General features: G+C 33.8%; 1 protein-coding gene across 1 annotated transcript in view; it reads right to left on the reverse strand.

Annotated features, from left to right (window-relative positions):
- The window catches only part of LOC128228817 (cysteine sulfinic acid decarboxylase-like), a 31,651-nt gene continuing 6,898 nt past the window's right edge, over window positions 1-24,753 (reverse strand). The window contains exons 4-9 of the mRNA XM_052940316.1: window positions 21,027-21,117; window positions 2,825-3,050; window positions 2,505-2,639; window positions 2,167-2,348; window positions 929-1,207; window positions 1-796 (exon numbers count right to left, since the gene is read on the reverse strand). Of these exons, the coding sequence (XP_052796276.1) occupies window positions 481-796; window positions 929-1,207; window positions 2,167-2,348; window positions 2,505-2,639; window positions 2,825-3,050; window positions 21,027-21,117 (1,229 nt within the window). The 3' untranslated portion in view covers window positions 1-480. The remainder of the gene's footprint in view (window positions 797-928; window positions 1,208-2,166; window positions 2,349-2,504; window positions 2,640-2,824; window positions 3,051-21,026; window positions 21,118-24,753) is intronic.

Genomic DNA, 24,753 nt, shown 5'->3' on the forward strand with positions numbered 1-24,753 from the left:
GTTAAAATGCTAATTTGTGAGTTCCGGCCATAGTACACCTTGACGGAATTCACGTTCAAATACTTAAGTTTATTTCATAATCAAACTCGTAAAGCCCAGTGGGGGCTATTCAAAACTGCTGCTTTGCCCTTTGGGGTGGTCGCCAGTAATACGCCAAGTTGGCAGGTGACCAGATTGCTTCGTTCGCTGTTCATGCTTGTGAATTCGTGCTTGTGTAAATAACATGGAGCCTCGCCATTAAATCCAAACTTTAAATGTAAATAAAACAAAATAAAATTTTGACAAGTTATTTGCTCTGTTGTTTCATATAGCAAAAACGTATGGTTATGGTTGAACTTAGAGTAAGAGAAGCTAAGCGCTTCAATCGTTCTTGTAAGTTGAGGATTTATCGATAATAAAATAATATTGAGATGAGTTGAGTTGAGTTGAATAAATAGTCAAAAGCAATAGGAACATAACACAGAACGGACGTGGTGTTCTCTATAAGAGAGCGCCAAGGGCGGCTATTTCGTCAACGACAAAATCCATGTCAGAAAATGTAGTGTCTTTGTTCGTGCACACCATCCGGAAGAAGTTCACTCGGCTACCCTCGGGGTTGTACGTGATCATCATGGACCCCGCCTTCACCATGAGTTTCTTAATTGTGGCCGTGACTTTGCCTAGCGACTGCCACCATTCGGGAGTCTCCGGTATGTCACGCATGCTCGGTGGAATGTACCAGAAGCAAACGTTCGTGCACATGGGCTCCATAATGAGACGAAAGCCATCTGTCTGTTTAAGCTTTGTCGCTAGGTGCCTAAAAATAAATTGTATATTTAAATTATAGCGCCTAATATTAAATCAAGAAGAGGACAAAAACTCCGGTATGACTGAACTCATTGTTTCGTTAACGGATAGTTTCCCTTTGAATGCGGAAATGAGCTCTCACCTCGATAGCGCAAACATGTGGTCGACGTTTTTCTCCATTCCGACCTCTCCGACAGCCTTCCACGTGAGCCAGAGTTTAAAGACGTCGTTCTTCCGGCCACACTGCAGCGACATGTCCCCGGTGTCATAGCTGACGTCATAATGTTTATCTGACTGGAAGAGGTACTTGGCGCTGGCAGAGTGACAGGACATCAGGAGGCCCTTATGTTTGGTGAGAAACACGGAGCATTGCTGACCTACACCCATCTGTTTGTGTGCGTTCCACGTCAATGAGTCCGCTCTGAAACAGCGCCATCAGCAATGAATAATGTGCAATCAAGGCAAACCACCAGGTGACGTTTTAATTAGGATCTTATTTGATGTATGTTATAAATGATCTCAATATTTCGCTATTTTGCTACATATTTTTGTTAATTTAATTTTAGTTAGCATCAAAAAAGGGCAACAAGTATCAGAGGTTTGATAGTGATTAATCTAACCTCTAATTAAATCGCTGCAAAATCAAATACCGTTAATTTGGTAAAGTATTTTTAAAGCACTCTGTATTGATACGATTTGAGTTAATATCCAGCGATTTACCATTAACACGCGATGCATTCAGATACTTAAGTACATAAAGGACAGTATATCAATGATTTAAAATTTGAAAATATATAGTATTATATAAATAGAAAACGGCGAACATCTCTGATTGGTTGAATTTTTCGCTGTTTGCTGTCAGAATCGGGACGATTGAACTAGCGTGTTGTACGCTTAATATCATCGCCCTTGTGTACTAGTGTAATAATTAATGAGGCAGTTTCATTGTTACTGTAAGGTAATAGAATGGTAATAGATGCTTTCCAGTACACAAATATTCTGGCCATAGCCGGGTCTGCCTTTTCAGCACAAAAATAATTGACAGCAGTCAATACCACTCGACCATGAAGGCTACTAACACGATTTCATGGATTTGATCATTGGAATTTAAGAATATAAAATGATATAGAATATATATCTTCTCTATATATAACATATATAATATAACAATATAATAATACTAGCATGTGTAAAATAAAGAATATTAAATTGATACATGAGAATTCATTGGGTGAAGAGTTGTTTTCCCTACTTCATGCATAAACATTAAAACGAGTCAAATGTTCCATGGTATGTAAGAAGTATAACACAATTAAGAAGCATTGACTTTTAAATAGTTTCGTTTTATTATAACTTAAAAATAAAAAGTGGACAACACACTTCTCAATTCCTTCCATTAAGTGTCGGTGCGTTTTAGAGAGCAGAACGCTGCCGCCCCAGGCGCCGTCTACGTGCAACCAGATGCCGTACTTCTTACAGACCACGGAAATGTCGGCTATCGGGTCGTAGGCGCCGTACACAGTGGTTCCTGCCGTCGCAACCACCATAAATGGCTCCAAGCCCTGGTAAATAAGAGGAGGTCACAATATGCCTATGCTATTGTGCTTGTACATAAACAACGACTATTAGAGCAATAACATTTACATAAGTGAACAATTGAGGATAATGTTTTATTAAGATCAAATCAGTATAGGACAGATAAAGATCAAGACTGATACCTCAAGAACGGACTTTTCTATTTCCATTTCCAGTTTGCTCACAAGCATACGGCCTTTGTTGTCGCTGCCGACGGAAATGACATTGTCGGAGCCAATACCGAGGGCCGCCGCCGCCTTCTGGACAGAGTAGTGGCACTGTGGGAGAAAAACAACACAGGTCAATAGTAAGTCACAGTTGAGTTGGGCCAATGTACACATTTAATCGGTGAATTTAAAAGTATGGACTTAATAGATTAAATTGGTTTGCTCTTTTGTTGGTTGAAATACAAAAGCGAAGACAAGTATATCACTACTTTTGGTAACTGTCTCCTTTTATTTACCTGGTCACTTGCGAAAATGCAGATGGGTTTCTTGACGCTGAAAACGCCCTTGGTTTTGATCTGAGGTAACTTGTGGTGTCTTGCGATGTTTACAGCGTACATATTTGAGATGGAGCCACCGGGAGCGAAGATGGCGTCCCCACCCCGAAACCCAGCAAGTCCCAACATCTTGGTGTATATTTCCCGCTCCATTATCGTGAACACGGGAGCCACCTCGTACGTGTACCTGCAGAGCAAACCCCGACATTAGTAACTGATTAGCACTTGGTCCTACAGTGCAAAATAATTTCGGAAATAGCAGTGGAGCTCTGATGGGGTACTGTTTAAGATACCTAAGATAAGTCCCGTTATGACCAAATATATTTATATCTGTTTAAATGATGTGAATTTGCAATGAATTAGTTCAATGTTTTTTGCTGGATGGAATCCAATGATTTCTGAACCATAATTAAGAATGACCCAATGAGACTGTCAAAAAGATTAGTTTTTTTCTTTGATGTTAATGTCTTAGACTAGTTGATTATAAATGATAAATAAATTATGCAAGGCTTATGCGTTATGGTGCAAATTCCTACTATATTATGATTAATATTTGATAAAATATCGTTAACGAAGAATAAAAACATCAAACTTGAACTGGTGTCTCCCTGTTTCACGCCGATATTTCATGTAAAGAATGGAGATAGGTTTGTTTTATATCGTACACATGCCTTAACGGCACAATACATCGCCTTGATGGCCTTTACAAAACAGGTGCTTATATTTTCAGTTATTAACTTATAGAATAGATGTGATCTTGTGATTTTATCAAAACACTTCTCATAGTCAACAAAACAACAATACAGTTTCATATTTGAGGAAAGTTTTTTTGCTATAATTGAATGTAAAATATACACACAATCAATCGTAGACTTTCCTTTTTGAAATCCAAATTGATTTTCGATAATTTATACATAATTATATATAATTTATATATAATTTTTAACTACTCCACATTGTTAGTCTATTAAGTAATATTTGAGAATATATTTTCGAAAGAATATTAATGAGAGTTATTCCTCTATAATTCTTTGGTTCGTCTACATTTCCCCCCTTAAAAACAGGTACTATTATACCATCCCCAAAGGATCTGGGGTATTCTCCTGTAGAAAAGATGCGATTGAATAGTTTCGATAGAAATGGTGATATATCTGTAAATATAGTTTTATAAATTTCCACGACTATTCCATCCAAACCGCTACTTTTATTATTGTTTTGGAAAAAAAACAGCTACTTTAATTTCTGCCAATGTTATTTCTTTGTCAAGATACTCATCGCTAATGTTTGTTCTTAATTATTGGTTTTCATTATAGTCTGAAGTACTATATAATGTTTTGAAATGGTCATATAAGTCTGACGCATTTAAATTCTCAGATTTGAGTTGACTTTTTTTTATATTGGCTTTTAATTTTATTCCAAAATTCCTTGGGTTTTGATTTTCTCAGGTTTGCCAAAATTTCTTTTTCTTTTATATTAAATTTAGTCTTATGTTTTCTTTTCAACCTATTGTAGCAAGACTTTGCTTCAATGTATTCATGTCGTAAGTTGGCACATGTTTTATTACGAACAAATTTATTTCTAGCCTTTTTAAAATGAGCTCTAGCATTAAAACATTCTGCATTAAAGCACGGCTTTTTGTTTGGGTGTAATTTTCTTGTAGTTATATTATTTTGTTTTTTTTGGCAGACATACACGATGACGAATCTTGAATTATCTGTATGAACGAATTCGTTATACCGTCAATATTTATATTAGTGTTTAATTGTTCTACTAGTAAAGACAATTGATCACTTTTTAGTAACAAATTTCTTTTAAGTTTCTCATTTTTTGATGGATTCCATTTGATTTTATTATCATTATTAGTAATAATATTATCATTGGTATTATTTTTCTCAACCCGCTTATTAAAAGAGAAAACGATCCCTGAATGTTCGGAAAATTCGTTTGGATCAAGTATTTGAAAGTCCGAGACATGTATGATATCCTGAGGCTTAAGTATTAAATAATCCACTACGCTTGATCCATTCATTGAATGAAATGTATATTCGCCAACACCGTGATCGCTGTGCAGCCGACCATTACCAATAATATAAGATGTGGACTGACATAACTCGATCAGGCGTTTACCGTGTGTATCTAGCACGTGATCTTTTGAATCACGTGGTGAAATGTGAACATAATCTGACAGCTGATTATCATTGTCAATATACCTGTCAAATGTAAGGTAATCTATAACATTAAAATAGTAGAACTACTGAGAGATGACCGTTATTCAGAAAAAATCCCCGTTTATGTCCGCATACAACAGTTTTACCCATTGAAATGCCTTCGACATTTAATTATGCACTGGTGATCAAAGCTGTTAGAAGCTTTCTCGAAATCGAGTAGTCCCGATTTATTTGAGTTTTTCAAATAGTAAATAACCTCTTGTATAATTATCTATGTATCTTCCCTTTATAAATCCATTTTGATTTGGTGTTATCTTATCGATTTTTTGTAGGCCAGTAAGTGATTGGGATTTAAATGAATAGAAAATAGACTTTACGAATTCAATTTTTAAGATATCCCAGAGGCCACACCAAATTGATATTTCGTTCCGCGGATTTACCGCTCCTATTTTTTTGAAAATGTAAAAAAAAATATATTATTTTTTTTGTGCGCCCGCACCTATTTTGGTCGCCAAGCATATTTTTTTCAGGTAATAATTTATTAAAAGGCTAAAACTAATCAAGTATAATTTTTCTACGCTAGTTTTCGTGTTTTTGTAAAGGGAAGTTAACCGATGCGTAGTGTTTTTATACTGTATATCGATCGGTTTAGCATGGGTTTCAATAAATTCAATCAAAATGGCGGCTTCCGGTATAAACAATGTGGCTCGAAGTTTAGAAATTAAATCTTATTTTTGACAATAAAGATGTTTTGAGCATGCTTGAAGTCATTGTTGATCGTCTCATGCACTAAACGATCATTATTTAAAGCAATCATTATGCAATAAAGCATGTGTATCTGAGAGTGGTAGCGATTATATTGCGTAATTAGTGACTCGTTTTGAATGGAAATCGGACAAGTCAACTTAACTGGAACATAAATCATTGTTTGGTCCAAATTGATGTATCAAGCTCATTTTTTTATCAAATTCTGACTAAACAACAGTTTGGAACAGATATCTTTTCACAAATAGCGATATAAACACTGGTCTGGATATACCTCAACATAAGTAAGCCTAAGTTTATCACGTTATATTTTGTTTTTATTTGCAGCATAATCCGGGATTGTAATGCACTTGTCAATTGTAACCACTGCCTCGCCCAACCCTCGCCCTTGTTCTAGGGGTATAGTGGGGACAGCAGAGGCAATGGGCTGTGTTTTTACCTTTTAGGTGGCCTCGCAGTGCCTAGTGAATGTGGTTTTGTCTTCATACTGAAAAATGTCGGGAATGGGCCTCACATAGGTATTCGGGGTTTCGGGACCATTTGTTACCAGCAGTGTGTCCCTGCAGGTCGGGTATTTTACCCGGGTTTTGAGAGACCGGAAGTCAAAGTCCCCGCTATTCCGGACTGGGGGTTGCATATGATGTTAAACTGATTCAGACAGATTTATATAAGTCGTTTCAAACTTTTTACTAAAAGCAGGGTTATTTGTTATTATGAATGATCGTCATATTAAAGTACGTTTTAATTATATAAGAAATTAAATTTATCCATATAATGTTTGTACTAAACACGGATGAATAAATAGTGTGCATTCCGACATTATCCTAATGTCCATTAGAGGTTCAGTTCAAGATGGCATTACGGTATTAGCCATGTAATACAACTCGGGAAACATCGGGTAACATCGACATATATCGCCACTCGCCGTAAGAGATCGCGACGAACATCGGGCGTATTCGGCCTGTACCGGATGTTGCTATTTTTAGAAACAGAAGGTATTTCCCGGCTATTCATAGGTCAATAATGGAATTTCTACATCGTAGGATTTGGAAACATTGTGATGTTTTTCTCATGAATATACGTTTAAAATAAATAAACACTAAAAGTACACGCTGACAGTTAATTACGATACATCTAATAATTTGAGTCATTACAGTAAAACATGGATTATAAGTGAAACATACGGGTAAGAGAAGATTTTCTCTCGAAAAAACGAACTGTCAACAATCGGCATGGAACTGGGATATTCGTATCAAAGGGCTCAGAATGTAAGTATCCTTGAGCAGTTTTGTACGTTGATGTGTTCAAAAACGTTTGTTTTTTAATTTATCTTTGGAATTCTTAAATCATTTTTATTAGCTAAATGTTTAGACAGCATGTTCATATTTTACATGTACTTATGTACATGTTACATATTTTTATATGTACTTATGTACATAACTTATGTTTAAGATATGATATCAGTATGTAATTTTTAAATTGATTGTTTTATCTTAGAAAAATATAAGAATTAAAATTTTGTTTAAAAATGATGTGTTTTGGTACGTGACCTATTTCTAACATACCACAATACATGTACATACCCGTTATTTACAAAATGCATATTTTCAAAATTAACCTGTGAAAAAAAGTTGTATGTGGTTTGGGGCTTGAAGCCGCATCTGCTAGGACACTATTGACATTCATTGGCTTGGTGTAGGTCTCGATAAAACCCCATACTGTTGTGAATCATTATCAACCATATGCACAACAACTACACATTTGTGCCTACCAACCCTTACTCTTGGCTAAAACAGATATTAGTGCAGAATGTATAATACTTGTGCATTTGTATTTTACGGTGGTAGTTTCTGCTGGTTGATAATTAGAAGTCTAATTTCTTCCAGGCAGGAAAATGACTGAATATTACTTAGTCAACAACACTGGGTTATGAAGAATTCCAGTCTGCATAAAATACTATGTTGGATCCTTGAGAGCGGATTTGACAGCCATGTCCATCCTCAAGGCAGTCGCATCTGATCGAGATGATGTGAGTATTTCATATAAAACATATTTGACTTGGTTTTTGTTTTTATAAACCTACTGTATTCAATAATCAAGTGGTGGTGGTGGTGGTGGTGGTGGTGATGATGATAATGATGATGATGATGATGATGATGATGATGGTGATAATGATGATGATGATGATGATGAATTTTATTGATAAATTTAATAATTTTCTTTATATATATACATGTATATATCAGCTTGTTGTTGTTTTTTTCAAAATAATGTCGAGAAATATTAAACTGTTTATATTTTATTTTGTATATGTATTGCAGTATAATTATCTATACTAATTAGTTAGAAAGGCTTTAAAGTACAACTTTTTTCCTTTACAGCACTTAACATTCTTGATGGGTAAAGTACCTGAAGGTGCATGAAAACCAAATCAGCATTGACTCAGCATTGAGTAGTTATCATCTGTGCACACACTACAAGTACAAAGCATGGGAACCGACCAAACTTCAAATGTTGAAGAGTGAAGAATTATTGTGAAAAAAAATAATTGTTTGAATACCAATGACAAAATAAAACAGATATACATCAAATTACCTACAGAGATTGTTTACATGTTATAATATTAAAAAAAAACATTAGTTGAGAACTTTCACTCTGATATTTTTGGAGGGGCGAGCCCACTTATTGTTCTTGTTTCTTCACATATATTAGTTTAAAAGTACACTCATTTGTTTTAAACTCTGTATTCTGAGTTAGTATCATAAGTAAAATTCATTTATTTGAAAGAGTACATTTTATGAATAAGTCCAATTAAGCTTTATAAATTTTTAAAAGAAAAAGGTTGATTTTTAAGTATTTTATTAGCTATAAAAATGTATGGTAACATGACATTATGTATATTTTCTTCAAAACTGGACGGTAAACTATCATAAATTGTCTTTTAAATTGTTCAATAGACATCATAGATAATATCTAAAATGATTTCAGCAGCTTGCCTTATAGTTAACTATTTTTTATAAATTTTATAAAACTGCTATATATTTTCAAACATCGAAAAACTGCTCTTTTCCGAAGAATCATGAGATCAATCAAAATGATATTTTTCCATGTGTATCAATAATGTGTTCGTTTGAACTTAAGTTTTCTGTTTACCGAAGTTTATTTTACCAGAAACTGTTGTGTTTATTTCATAATCTCTGATAATGCGAAAAAAAAAAATATAGACAAAATATTTACTTGTCGCTCTTTGTAGCCCTTGGAGTTTGGGGGTGGGTGTAATGAAACATAAATAACTTTTTTAATTCACGGTAAAAAATCTTGGATAAAAGTCCCATAGTGTACCATGATTATAACTATGTTGTCGGTTAAAGCTTTTAAAAAAGTGTGTATTACGCGGTTAATACCTTAAAATGGATTTAAGGGCAATTATTTTGAACAATCTTTCTTATTTATATTGAATATAAGGAAAAATATATTTTTCGCTCTTCGCTCGCTTCGGTTTTTATGAAAACTGACAAAAAAATTTTTTTTTATTTTTTTCTCTCGCTCGCTCCAATTTTTTTGGCAAAAATCCGAGGAACTAAACATATTAATTTGGTGTGGCCACTGAGTGCTAAATAAATTCGACTCAAATCCATTAGATCCAGGAGTTTTATTTACACTCATTTCGCTTAAGGCATTTGTACATTCATGTTCACTTAAAAAACATTCACACTTTTTCCCCATAGTTAACTGTTGTCGCGGGAGCTTGAAATTTATATCTCTATATTGTTTGGGTTTTTTTGTTTGTTTTTAAGATTTTCTTAGAAACTTCTCTGTTCTCTTAAAATATAATTTATGTTCGTTACTACTGTATGATTTGATTTAAATTTAAATCTTGTTTTCTGTTCGTTATGACGTTTTTAAAGATAAGCAAAACAGTGACTGTTTTTCTCGTTAAATTCTACGTGTTGAGCTTTTGAACGCAATATCATTCCGTTGATTTTTGCTTACGTTGTGCATACTAAATTATAGAAACTTTCAACCGTGACTTTTGTGACACTCTTCTCTGGACAGTTTACTTGGTGTTTAAAGGTTTTAGGGGCTCCAATCGCGCCACAACTGGAAATATATCAACACGTCAATTTTTTTGAAATTATGTTTTAAATTTATCACACGCTGTTTAAACAGATACTTTTACTACCTATTCCTTAGTTAAATCCAAGCCTTACAATGTGCTGTTCGTCTAGGCTGGAACGACCATGCAAAATAGTGACATATTTCATATAAAACTGCTAAGCAATTTATGGATAATACTTATCAATTAATTCATGTTCATATTATCTTTCTAACATAAACAATATTATGTATGCCATAACTCGCTGCTGTAAATCTCTTGTATTACATTTCGACAAGATTTCTGCATCCAAGCGGCGGATCACATACGACCTTATTATCATGGAAGTCAAATAGACTAATTTTATTTGCATGTAGAATATAAGCTTTTTATTTATACTTAGATATGAAGCTATATCCTACAATATTTGAATAATATATTTTGACACCAATATGCTATTATTTTGAATTGTACCGTTATTGTATTATATATATATATGTTATAAATGATATGTCTAGCAATGTTTGTATATATTATGAATATCTCCAGCCATGGGGGAAATAAAGATGTTGAGTTGAGTTGAGTATACAGTTAGCCACAAAATTGTATGTAACAATCAGCATGATCCTTGTGGATGTATTAATCAACCGTGATTCAGTACGGTTACCCATTACCTTTACATAATATACCTAAATATTGACAACATTATTGTTATTTTAATAAACATTCTCACAATACTAATGTTAAAAATATAATAAATCTATTAATATAACTGTTATAATTGTCACTTGCCATGTTTTTGTTTCTATACATATTGTGACGACGAGCATTTTATGCTTAAGTCGAATAAGATTTCGAGCCAAATACCACAAATGTTGAAATTGAATATACGTTTGTAAGTCTGATAAGTATAATTCGACTATATTTGATATAACTCAAAAAATTCCTCCAACTAAGGGACCAGTTCATAAATTGCAGAACAATGCTTTCGATATTTTCCACGTTTCACGATAAAATGTGAAGTTCAATGTGTTTTATAAAAAAAATACACTTTAATTGATAATGAAACCTTAAATCAAAATAACCCTGATTATATTTTTTCTTTTCTTTTTAAACAAACTTTCCACCCAAATAGATGAAGGATACACAGTACTATTACAATATCCTTTATGTTTCTAAATCTCTTACGCAGTAATCTCCCTTGGCGAACAGCAAAAAAAGCGAGTTTTGAAAAATTAACATTTAGCTTAATTGTTTGTTTCGAAAATGTCATTCGAAAGAATGAATTCCAGATAATTCCCTCATAATGTATAGTATTTCTTATCCCCGTTCTATTTACTCATAAGAGTATAATGTGTTCACAAAAACAAATACAACATATAAAGCCCGGAATTCACATAACATGCCGGTACAAATGAAAGGTGAATTTCATGCTTTTGAAATTCATGTATTAGACCATTGACTCTATTGTTTCCGAAGTAACGTGTGTATATTTTTGGTATAATTTTGTTTGTGTGAGGATTAGCTTGGGAAAACCAGAATATTTATAATTCCGGGCTTAAACTATTGTTACAATATTATCAACCATAATGTCCTTCGGAAATATGTATACCCAACATGTCATCATTGAAATAATAACCCTTTTTTGGTTATCTACACGCAAGTTTTTCTTCTGATTTAATTGGGCCGACTTGATGCTATGTATCAATTTTTTCTTGCTTGTATCTGATAGTTTTTAGCAAAATTAACAAATTGCTTATACGAGAACAATTATTAAATGTCACAGCACAAAAGAACAACAACAAAAAAACGGTACTTTTTAACAAGTATACACTAGTTAATCGTCATTTCCTGTAGACGTAACGCGGCCTTTTTTAACACAGTAAATATTCGTGGGATTTTTTGACGATCATAATATGCAGAATTCAGTCCAGGGAAATTGCCTCCCAAACTCCTGAGTTTGACACCAGGGCCTATTAGTCCATGAAATTGAACCAGTCAATAAATTACCACTTAGCATTTCATCCTGCTGGGCTATTTACTGTGTGTATTCCCATATGTTTCTTGAACAGACCAATTCCAGTATGTTAGCATTGAGTTTGTCATGAATGAATTGCATGTATAATCAAAGCACTGATAGTGCTGAACGGCTTGAGCGAAGATTCCTTTTATGTGATAATAAGAAAAAACAACATGAATGATAGCATGGCACTCGCTCGCTCACTCTCACGCCTGCCCGTCCATCCATTCAACTTGCCGACACACCCGCCCATCCACTCACTCACTCACCACTCAAAACCCACTCACAACCCAACCCACGGGCATTATAGCAAAAGGTTATATTCAGATTCAACTTTTATACTAGTGTGTTATTCTATAATGCCTATCAACTACAATTTAAAGAGAATGGGAACACAATTGTAGTTTAAAAAATACTATTTCAATTCAGATCACAGCTTAAAAAAGAGAGTATAACAAATTATTTACAAATGTACATATTTAAACCAATTATCCATAACAGCACTATATGGAAATAAGAATCATTAGAATGTTCAGAAGTATATGACTTATACGCGCAAGGCTAGATATTGTTTGAACTTACACACAAAAAAACATACATGTACAGAGAAAAATGACCCAGCTTACCGAGAAGTTGGAGTATGAGCACCAATATACATACCTCTGCAAAATCTGAGTTATATATTAATGGATAATATAAAGGATAAATGTTCTTCCATCTTACATACAATGCTCCTTGGTATATTTATCTTGATTCACTTCTAGACCAGTGCAGGCAGAATGGAGAAACGCGCATTGAATTAATTATGGATTGTACATCTGAATGGCCTCCCCTGTAGTATCTTATGTATAGAATTTTTATGCAATTCAGTTACAATTAGCACAACACCCTCAAGTAGTTTTTCCTTTTATGGGAGTTTTCCCATTCATATCTGATTATATGTGTTTTACTGTTAATATTAGTGATGAAACGATAATCGAGTACAATCGATTAATCGACGCTGACAATGCTATGTCGGCGACAATCGATAGTGGTTGTCCAAAATCGATGTCGTTAATGCTACTTTCGTAATCTACGTTTTTTTTTCTTGTGTTTAATGTCCAGTAAATGTCAATATTTGTTTTCGGTAAATTCTCGTTGAAGTCATTTTAACCATGGGAGGTCACGCTCTTGCGGTGAATATAAACACTTTTGCGTAAAATGTCTCCCATAATTAGTAATTGTTTTTAATTGTTTATAGATTTCATAAAACCTTCTTCAATAACCTGTCTCTGTGGTGTAGTGGGTTCGGTCTTACTGGTTATCCCGGCTCGATGCATTCTGCTTTTAGTATCGTTTGTAATTCATTATTTTTTTTATTTTTTTTTGTGAAAGTTTTATGAAATTAAGAGTTTCTAATGAAATGTTCAATATAACAGTTTGTTGAATATTAAGCTGGTTCACAAATATTTAATATATGCTTTTACATGGATACTATGCTAAGATAACATACTTGATGCGGTGTGCATCATTTTGCAATTAATGTGCAATTATTAGTATTTGTTGTGTTATGTTTTTTCGTTGAGTAATAGAAGACAGAAAAAGGTTATGGAAATTTACTTACTTTGCAAATGGCATGACTATGGCATCACACATACTGATCTCAGGTTTAACAATTCAAATGATCATGATGATACGATGTATATGAATATATTGCTTACTGATATTATGAACTTTCGATTATTGTCCGATAGTAAATCGAAATATTTGGTCCGATTCGATTCGATTATCGAGAGCAAATGGAGTCCGATTTTCAAACACTAGTTAATATACGCAAAATATTACATTCTCGTACATGTACTTATTTTGTAAATCAAACATTATTTCAGGTATGTTTCAGAGACTGATTTCATTGAAATTTGGTACTTTCGAGTATGATTTTCAACTCCACATGGACTGAATTTTTGTGGTCAATTGCAAAAGTCTTGACCTTAAGCTAAAACGGCCTTGAAAATGAGGTACATGCTTGCGTACAAAAAGTATATACACAAACTCTTCTAGAGCATTTTACCACCTCATTCGTCAACACAAATTGGAGAATTAAAAGTTAAAACATGAACTCACAATGTTTTCTTTTCGGTTCTTGTGTTTGATATAGGGTGGAATATGCATTACTTTGCTGCATTTTTGTTATGCTTATTTTTGTAAGCACTTTTTTACAAACCAATACACCTGATTTGTTTACGTTATGGTCACAGAAAACAGTGTATTCATTATATTCCCTCTTCACAGTCAGGGGGGGGGGATTATTTAGGAATCGCTCACGTTATCACGCCCTCCATCCCGTTTTTGTCGATTATATATCTGTCTCATTCATATCCTGATTTTTGGCAGAAGTGAACGCCATAGCATGAGGATGTGTCGCGCTCAAGATCCGTGCCCCTAACTTCAAGATCAAAGTCACAGCAACCTTCTAAACTAAGTATGTGTCCGTCAGTCTGTCTCGTTTTTGTCATGTCCATATTCTGATGGTCGGATTTGAAAAACAAAATGTTTGGCAGAAGTGACCAGCATTGAATGAGGAAGTGTCGCCATTAAAACCCTACATTCGATGCCAAGGTCACAGCAACCGTCTGAACTTAGTATGCTTTGCTATAAAAGCCTTACTGATGTGGTGTTTTAGGCACTGAGAATGCTTAATGACGGCTGCACATGAGCTTGTTTGGGTTAAAATGGGCATTGTGGTTGCCAAAATGTGGTCAATGTAGCACTGAGTAGTCTTAACAAGAGCAGAGCTACACATGCGTTTGTTTGGCTTTGAATGTGCTTTATTGTAGGCATAATGAAAAAATAGAGAAATGGACTGGCTTACGTTAAGACCCTCTAAAGTATGTTTATCCATGATTATGCTTGACTGTATCCACAAAAGCAATCATAAGATCCTGGAAGGGTTCGTGAAGAAGCCTTCTATGGTTAAGAATACCGATTGTTATGCTGCTTTGGTGTTTGCTTGACACATGATGGACTTAAATGTATCTGCATTTGTGATTATTTTGAGTTTGATGTAAAAGAGCCATACTGTGGTTTGTTTGACACTAGATAAACTTCATTGCAGCAGAATTTAGATTTACAGGGCACTTAATTGAGCTCTGGCTTGACTTTTTTTAGAGCCCGTCTTGGGCTTGTTTGATCATGAGTCTGCTTGTCTGTAACCACAATAAGCATGCAGAGGGCCGCTGGAGACGTATTTTGTCTACAAGACACAATTGGAAGTTGCGTCCTAATGGGGTTTGAGAAATTCAGTGGACTTATAGAAACACGTTTTTGTGTCTAAATACTGTTTCGACCTGAAGAAAGATGTTTATTGAGTTGTTTGGTACTAGAATATTAACACATTAGGTTGGGGAAAAATGGACTTAAAAGGTGATACTTCCGGCTGAATGGGCTTACATGAGACTCATAAACATATTTCATATGTAGCTTGTTATGCACTGGATGCGCTTAAGTAGGGACATTGTATGGTTGACTTGACTTTTAATATTGGAAAAGGGATGAAATATATTTATGTTATGACTTCAAACAAAACGAAGATTTTAACAAAACAGCGCTGTCGATATAGATCATATTTGCATTTTCACATTCAAATGATTTTGAAATGCGTAGTATTGTATGTCCGTATGAAGTACATTATGAAACAATTATATCATCTAATCATTACGATATGTTGCGTTTTGATGCCAAGTAGGCAAATTTGCACCTGTGGTAATTTGGGACGCGTTTATATGGTAATTGATAACATTGACTTTTATTTAATAAAATGCCATTAGTTTGTGTTGAAAAGAAAATTAGATCAAATCAAATCAAATCAAATCTTTATTTCCTCCTATACAGAAGATATGCAAATATATTTACAACGTGTAAGGTGCTCTAACATTGAGCAATATAGAACAAGTTAACACAATAAGCAGGGAAAACGTATCTTACATAATTATATATAATATGTATACATTTAGTTACACATATGTACATTGGATGCTTTTGTTTTTAGGTTTTGTATTCTATTTTTTTTTCATCCTATAACGGGTCCACATTGTTATTTGAGCTAGCGATTTAATTAGTGATTATAAACATAGCTATGATGAGTATAATACTAGTAACAGGTATGTATAAGAAAACGATGCATGCATTGTATACAAGTATTGCTGTGTAATCACACTAACGAAACAGAACAAGAGGCTTTTACGGAACATGTTTCTATACTGTTCGGTTTAGCTGTGCACGTAGATAGGTTGAGGTACAAGTGATTATGATTATGGTTATAATCGGTAGTTGATTAGCAACCAAGCTCGGTTATTATGATAAGCGCTATTAAATGTCGCTTCAGCAAACTCTAGTCAAAGTATGCACTTATACACCGTAATGTATAATTGTATGTACATTGCAGAAGTAGAGCGTTGTTGTCCGTGTCTATAAAAGGTTCTAAAGGTGCTCCGAGAAGTCGCAGAGTCCATTGTATTTGTTCTAAGTTATTTAAGCTTTCATAGTCATGTTCATTCAAAATAGTATTCATTTGGGTAGTAAAGTCTTCTCTAATTGCTAATGTGTGGTAACACTCGCTTAATATATGTACAAGCTTTTCCTGAAAGGTTAAGTTACACTTAGCACACTGTCTGTTTCGTAAAATCGAAGGTCTGCACCACAATTTTGCTATACTCCTTGCTGTGTGACGAAAACTACTTTTTCTTGAAATAGTATACATAATAGCAGGTTGTAATTATGGATGAAGAATACGAAATAACATAAAATCGCAATCATTGGAAGTACGGATATCCCAGCATAACTTGCATTTAAGTATAACAGCATTGTTAACCATGCGTTTCCAAGTTTGTTTATCTGGGGTGGCTCTTTCTACGGAGAAGTAGCTATTTAGCACAAATTGCATGTTATATTTGGTCAGCAGCTTACATATATCTGGTATAAATCCTCGTTTAATTGAGTTGTTATCAAGAACGTAAGAAATATATTTTCTCACAAAAATTTGTTTGCTTATACATTTGTTTGGAAGCATTAACAACTTGTGTAAGAACATCAGTTTTCTTTTTTCGACGTAGGTATCTAACTTATTTAATCCTAGAATAGATTCCGACATATCCGATCTGGTAGAGATAGGCAGTCCTTGTATCTTTTTGGCTACGAAGTGTTGGAGACGGTTGATGGCTAAGGTGTCAACGTTAGTCATTGAGTTCCAGAGTTCGGAGCCGTATAGAGCAATTGGAATTACAATTTTTTTGTAAAGACTTGTGGATACTAAGGGGTTCACACCGAGAGGGTGGACACCCTGACCCACCATTGAAAAAAACGCATTTCTAGCTTTCTGTAAGCGTTCTGAAATGCGTGTACGTATTTTAAGGCTGCCCTCTTGGGAAATGCCTAGGTGCGTTATTGATGTAACCTGTTTTGTTTCTTGGTCCCCATAAATGATGCATACTTGTGGGACTCGGCGGGCTTGAGTAAATACGACTACGTTAGATTTATCGACATTGATATCAACGTGCCAACGTTTACAGTAACTATACACAATATCCACCATGCATTGCAGCTTATACGGAGATAACGAGATGAGAGAGATGTCGTCGGCAAATGTTGGGCTGCCGCAATTAACAGACATAAGCCGAGAGCCATGCTTACTTATCTCTAAGTTTTGTAATAGGCTATCGAGATAAACGAGATAGTAAAAACTGGACAAGACTCCACTTGACGCACGCCGCGGACTACGTCGAAGGCATCTGACATTAGGTCTTGACAAACACGTACGGTGCATTTGAGGGATTCATAGGAGGACTTGATGACCCTTAGTAGTTTACCATTAAGACCAAGTCGACCTAATTTGAGGAGTAATGCAGAGTGCCTCACTGTGTCAAAGGCGGCTTTCTGATCAAGACATGCAACATATGCATTGCTACCTTTGTCTATAGCATAGAAAATTGTTTCTTGGAGATTAAAGGATGTGGTCACACAACTGAGACCCTTTTGGAATCCGTTTTGTTGTGGGCTTGGGAAGGTGTTACTTGCTGACGACACATGAGAGTTGATCCGTTCGGCCATAACCTTTTCGAAAATTTTGCAAAAACAAGGGAGTAATGATATAGGTCTGTAGCTTGAAGGGTCACGTTTGTCTTTTCCTTTACCTTTATATACAGGGATGATAACGCTGGTTTTCCAATCTATTGGTATTTTCTCATGCATCAGGACTAAATTGAATAGTAGTGTAAGCGCTTTTGTGACAGCAAGTCCGCCGAATATGACATGTTCGTTCATTATTCCATCATGACCAGGGCTTTTTCTCTTCGCGAGGGATTTGATTATTTTGTTAACCTCATCTAAGCTAATTGGGGTGACGGTGTTGTTAGTGGTTTTACATGTAAGAAAACACTGAAGTTCGAACAAATCATCTTCTGATAGGATGTCATGCTCGTTTGGGTGACTAAAAACTTTTGAATAGTGGTTTTTAAATCCGTCAGTCACTCTGTCATCTTTATAACTCGTGTCGTCTATTTTCAACTCAGAGCAAGTCTCAAAAGATCGTTTGCTGTTTCGTTTTAGCAACTTCCAAAACATTCGATAGTCTACTTCAGCTGTTCTATTAAGTTCGTCATATAATTGGTTTTCATGGGACTCGCGACAATTCCGCTGTATTCTCCTGAAAGTGCGTTTGGCTTGTTTATAGTTTATGAATGAGTCTGACATTGTACTGCGGGGTCTGCCTTGAATTAACCATATATGCCGAGCGCATCGGGCCTGCGCATGCGCCGCTTTGACCTCTTCCGTCCAATACGGTTTGGCTTTTCGGTTAAACTTACTTACAGGAAGTTGTGAGACGGCCTGTTTTAAAGCATTGCAAAGCCATGAGTTAATAAAATCAGGGGAGCATCCATCGGTGTTTTCGTTCGTGATGCTATTTAGTTCGCTTCTTAGTTGGCTTTGGTAGTTCGATATGTGCCCCTGTGTGCATTTATTCCATGCTATACATGTTCTATGCACTGTGGGTTGTGCATTTCTCCCTAGGTCGAGGTTTATAGAAAATAATATTGGCGCATGATCTGAGGTAAGTATAATGATGAATCTAATTTTATTCACGTAAGATATCAATATCAATATTTATTACAACTCGTATTCACTAAGCGATATTATGTTGCAGTAATTTAAGAGAAATAAAAAATGTTATCCTGTCAGAAAACATTCAAACTGCACGTATTCACGATTTTTTTTTCATTCTTAAAATAATAAGAATCAAGAATGTGTTAACTTCCAAAGTATCAGCTGAAATAAGAGTGTGATAGCTTTTAAATAGTTTTAATGATAATTTAATGTATTTGAAATTTTAGGAATCCATTTTGACAGCATATGAGTCTCAAATAAAGTACAAATAGATAAATGAACTTAAAAAGAAGAAAATAATATTGAAAAATGTGGTATTTTTCATACTCTGGCCTTGAAATGATCATTCCATGTACCTTAAAGTATTCAATGTTGTATTTAAATTTTAATTGTCTTATTATAAAGAAATGCAATAAAATTAATTTTTCTACTTAAATTTTAATTGTTCTGAACGACAAAAACAAGTGAAAATACGATGTTCAGTTCGGTTCTCAGAAACATGAGGTGTTAATGAACACTAAACCTGAGTAACCTTTATCAAAATGATAAGTTTGTAGGGGGAAAACTCTGGACTGAATTGAGAGAAGTTCGTGAGTCAATCGCTATTTCTATCGATGACGCGAATTTGCCTTTTTCTTTGTATAGGCGAGCTGTTCATATTTATGGTAATAAACATGAATAATGCAACAATTTATGGATATCGAAATGGCAAACAACAAGTTCACTGAAGTAGCTGTCTAGATAGATTGGAAGTGTTTTCTGCTTCATGTTTATTCTCATGGTTCTTCGAATAACATGAGAACCATGTTTCTGAATATTTACATGCTTCTGAAGCGTGAGTAAAGTTAGATCATTTAATGTATTCAAAAGTTGACAGGTTTTATCATGGTTTTTTTGTCACGCTATTTTTAGCAACGCGAAAGTAGTTCCGAGATTACACATGATACGGAATCAGAAAACGACAGTATCATGATACGGATTTTTCAATACGGCTTTCTGTAGTTGGATATGGAAAAGGAATTTAATAGACATATGATAAAGAGAATAATTGTTTGTTTCAGTTTAAGATCGAAATATATTTCACCGAGTGAGCACCAAAAGCTGTATTTACTTTTGGTATTCACGAGGTGATAAATATTGCGAACTGAAACAATCAATGTTTCTTTTTATTATATGCCTTCAAAGGATATAACATGACATTTAATGGTAGGTGTTTTTTTCAGAAAGTCGTGCCAAAGTGTATGCGAACGAAGCGTCATTCGGAAATGACGTCATGGAAATTGTGTTGCAGCCCTGTGCGCAGTGAGGTTTGATTTGTGAGAGCAGGAACAGCGAAAAATATCAAAATGTTATTTAACTGATAAATGTTTATAAAACACTAAAATGCATATGATAAAACAATTTATTTATTTATGACTGTTCCACTTTATAATATTAAGAATGTAAGGACATCTTAGGCTAAATTTAGGTGGTGTCTGATCCCTTGTAACCTTAACATGTATATGTACAGGCAAAGTTTCATAATTCTAACCCAAAGAGCACTATTTGTGAAATTGTGTCAATTGTGTCACGATAGAAGTGAACTATCTGAATTATGTATTATACATATTTTATCTTTCATTATGCTAACTATTCGATATTCAGGCTTACTTTTACAATTTTAATATCCATAAAAATAATTTAACATTCTTGATGCAAATTTTCAAAATATGCAAAATAAAACAACAACACTTGTGGCAAGGTTTCATTGTTACCTAATACGTAGAAACGAGCAATAAGACATGTTGGTTTCAGATAAACATACGACTAAATGTGCAAATTATGATGTTTAGATATGGCATTATCACGGTGTTATACAGCATAGTTTAATTTTAGATGCAAAAAGCTCTCTATTTAATTTGGGGTGTATATTTGCATACAATATGGGGGATCATGGCACAATTCCATGGCCGAATGTGCAAGAAGTATAACACTTACATGCTGGAGTTGAGGACCTCGGCGCACCAAGCCCCGGCAATGGAATACTTGCTGAGTCCGCCATATAACTGGTTGAAAAACCGTGGATGGGCTGAAAACAATTAATTATATTATCGACTGACTGCTCTTTAGCTTTGCACTCCAGTATACACTGGTTTATCGAACTGGTTTCCGTTCGGTTTATTCAGCGATTGCTGGGCATTTAAATTGCGCTGCTAATAAAACTCTTTTTTTAGAATTACCAGTTCATGACAACCCGTTTATTGTCTTTATATACAAGAGGAACAATATCATTTTAAAAAATGGGTTAAACTGTAAACATTTTGAAAAATTGCCATTAAATTATGTTGTAAAATTATCTATATTGTCGTTCAAAAACGTTTAAAAGGTGTTGATTTTTCAGGTGAGTTTGAAGATCTTTTAAATCATTATATAAATGGTACATAATATTTATCAGTTTGGCTCTCCTTTCACAGATAATTTATGTTTAACAATACAATAGACAATGTTGACACTATTATACTCCTTTTGATCAATTTTGTAACCTACTACTATATATCTTATGTTCTTAATTTCTTTCTGTAATCCACATCTTTTAACAACATATGTTTAGCATTCCAAAAAGTGGTCACAACAGGACATTTAATAAAAAAGTGTGCTTAGTCTTCTACTTCCTTACAATGAATGCTTAAAGGACAGCCCTTCGACTCCCATGTAATTTTTTTTTGAATTCGTTGCTGCAAGATTATGCAATAACTTTATTTTAAACTGTTAAACTTTATTATCCACAACACAGTACCAAAAGTTTGAGCAATTATGCTCTTGTCGATCCCATGAATGAAGGTTTTTTGGTGTGTTTTTTATAAAAATGCTTAATACAGATTTGATAAATTTCTTATTCGTCATATCTTTGAACGGTTTGTTATGGAAACTTATTAGTAATTTTGTATTGGTGTTAGTATTTGTAGATACATCTGATGTAAGAGTTTCTTTTCACCTGTTAGGAACTGCTTGTTATAAGATATTTACTCCTGAAATTGTGTTGTTTAATTTTGATCCTATTAAGAATACAATTCGCGTTTTACATGCCCGAATTCGATAGAACATCGTTTATGTATTTTGGAATCAACCCAGTTCTTAAAAAAAACAAAGATCACAATCTAAACCAAAAGGCTGATGACGCATAAGATGGCTGTATGCTGTACCTACCCAGTGTAACAAAAACTTTTTAATAAAATTATTTCCCCATATTATTTCTTTTCAAATAGTGTAGAAGCTTTTGGGTGTTTTCGTTTGATTAACTGGAAGTTGTTTAAACTGAGCCATATTAATAACAAAAGCTTATAGAAGAGAGTTATTTTGTTTGCTTTGATATAGATTTAATGGAGTCTAAATTCAAATGGAATATAAGAAAATATTTCTAAATTGGTTTAATAGTCAGATTAATCAACCATTTTAATGTAATTGCTTTAGAATAATATTCAAATAATATTATTTTTGAAATTATACATTCATGGTTATCATTTCCAAAATATACTTCAAGTGACCTATCGTTTCTTGACGTAAACTCATTATTGTTATTTATATTATTAATTTCACTTCTTTTTGATAGGCCAATCCAAAGACGTCGTGTCTTTTCCCTATTTAATTGCAGTCGAGAATAGTGTTCAAACTGATCGAATACATCAAGAACGATTGGTATTTCATTGTGATTCTTTAAAAAACGAGTTATGTGATCTGTGAGTTGAGTAACTTTAAGATGTTTTCCTTGTATTTTATACCTATATAATTTCCACATATTCTTAACGGAGTTGATACAGCTACTGTAGTAAAAAGCAAAGTAGAAAGGTGACACCTTGCCGTATACCACGTTGTAGTGAGTTTTTGACCCATCCATTGTTTGCAATTTTGACATTATGTTACAATACAGCTTTCTCACCCAATAAAAAAGGAAGGTTTAAATCCATATTAATTCAAAATTTTAAACAGGAAAGGCCATTCAACTGTATCAAAAGCTTTTTTTAAAATCTAAAAATAGAATAGCATCTAAATCGATTAACTCCGTATAATCAATTATATCATCTATTTGCCTTATGTTAAAACATATATTCCTATTTTCAATGTATCCTTGTTGGTCTTGACTTATGATGCTTGTTAAAACAGATTGTAGTCGTTTTGCTAGAACTTTTGCTGCTAACTTATAATCAATATTTAAAAGAGAAATAGGTCGCCAGTTTTAAAGGTTTTCTGAAATAGGTCGCCAGTTTCCAAGATTTTCTGGGGCTCTTTTTTATATGATATCGAAATACACTTTGCCTTTGAGTAAAATGTAATTCACCTTTATCATGCGCCTGTGGCTTTATTTTTTAACTGTATCTGTGCGCCTGTGGCTTTATTTTTATATATTTCGTTGAGTTCTCCTTTAATTCGAATAATACGTGCGGAAATTTCAACGTCCAGATTTTTGTCATTTGATTCATATTTTAAGTTTTTTCTCATTCATTAAGACGGTTATTGAGAGTTAGTGATTCTTGTTTCGAAAATTCAACTATTTTGAAAATTGCCCATTTTATTTGAGGTTTCATGTATTGTTGAATGATTGTATCTAGAACAATGCTAATAATAGTTTTGTACTCATTATTTTCAATGAAAGAATTATTAAATTTCCAATACCAAGGACCACTTTGATTTGGTATTTTAATCTTAATTGAGATAGCCATGTGATCCGTTGTTTGTATGATGGCAGGTTGTATATCTGTGGTTAATATATGGGGTACAATTTTTTGTTCAATAAGCCAGAAGTCTGTTCTACTTTTGTCAATATCGTCATTTACGCCTCATAGTATATTGTTGTTTCTCTGGATTAAGTAATTTCCAAATATATCACGATTCTACAATATTGACCTTAGACGTTGTGACTTGCTTTTTAGATCGCTGGTGAACGTGTCATTATAATCCACCCAAATAATCTTAATCCCTGAACTATTTTCATAAAGGATATTTGATAATTTGGTTTAAAAGACATTTCTTTTTTATTATTTGAAGCATTTAAGTTCACTTTAGTGTAAGTATTATCAAATTTGTTTAAATTAAGTAAAATATATCTGCCTTGTATATCGCTTACAGTATTCAAAATACTTATTTGAAGTTTTTTCATCAATATTGAATAACCCTATCTATTCGATTCAGCATATCTATTTATTAAAGTCCAACCAATGAAATCATTAATTATTTTTTCGATATTATCAGTTAAATGTGTTTCTTTAATGACAAGGGCGCGTTCATTTATTACTATCCCTTAAACCTTGAACGTTTAGAGATATCAGATGAATAATGCTTTGAGTATGATTCATATTTTTATATAAAGATGATATGAGAAAAAAAGTAATCGTTCTTTGACATATTTCTGAACTAAAAAAAGAAAAAAGTAATATGATGTAAGCCCGAAGTACATTCTTATCGTAAACAAAGGCGAACAGATAAGAAGTGCAAAAAAGGTACCATACAAACAATTATTTCTAATACACAACAGAAACAAACAATACTTTAAGGCGAAGTAGTATTAGTATGCATAGAAATATTGCATTTAGACATCTATCAAAAAAGAGGAATTTATGTTTTTAATTAAAAAAAATGAATCGCGTACAATAAACAAATACGTATAACACGTTAACACAATGTATTGTTGTAGTGTTGTACAAATATAAATACATTGTATTAATATCAA

This window comes from Mya arenaria, chromosome 3 (genome assembly GCF_026914265.1).
Source record: "Mya arenaria isolate MELC-2E11 chromosome 3, ASM2691426v1".
In the NCBI taxonomy this organism is placed as follows: domain Eukaryota; kingdom Metazoa; phylum Mollusca; class Bivalvia; order Myida; family Myidae; genus Mya; species Mya arenaria.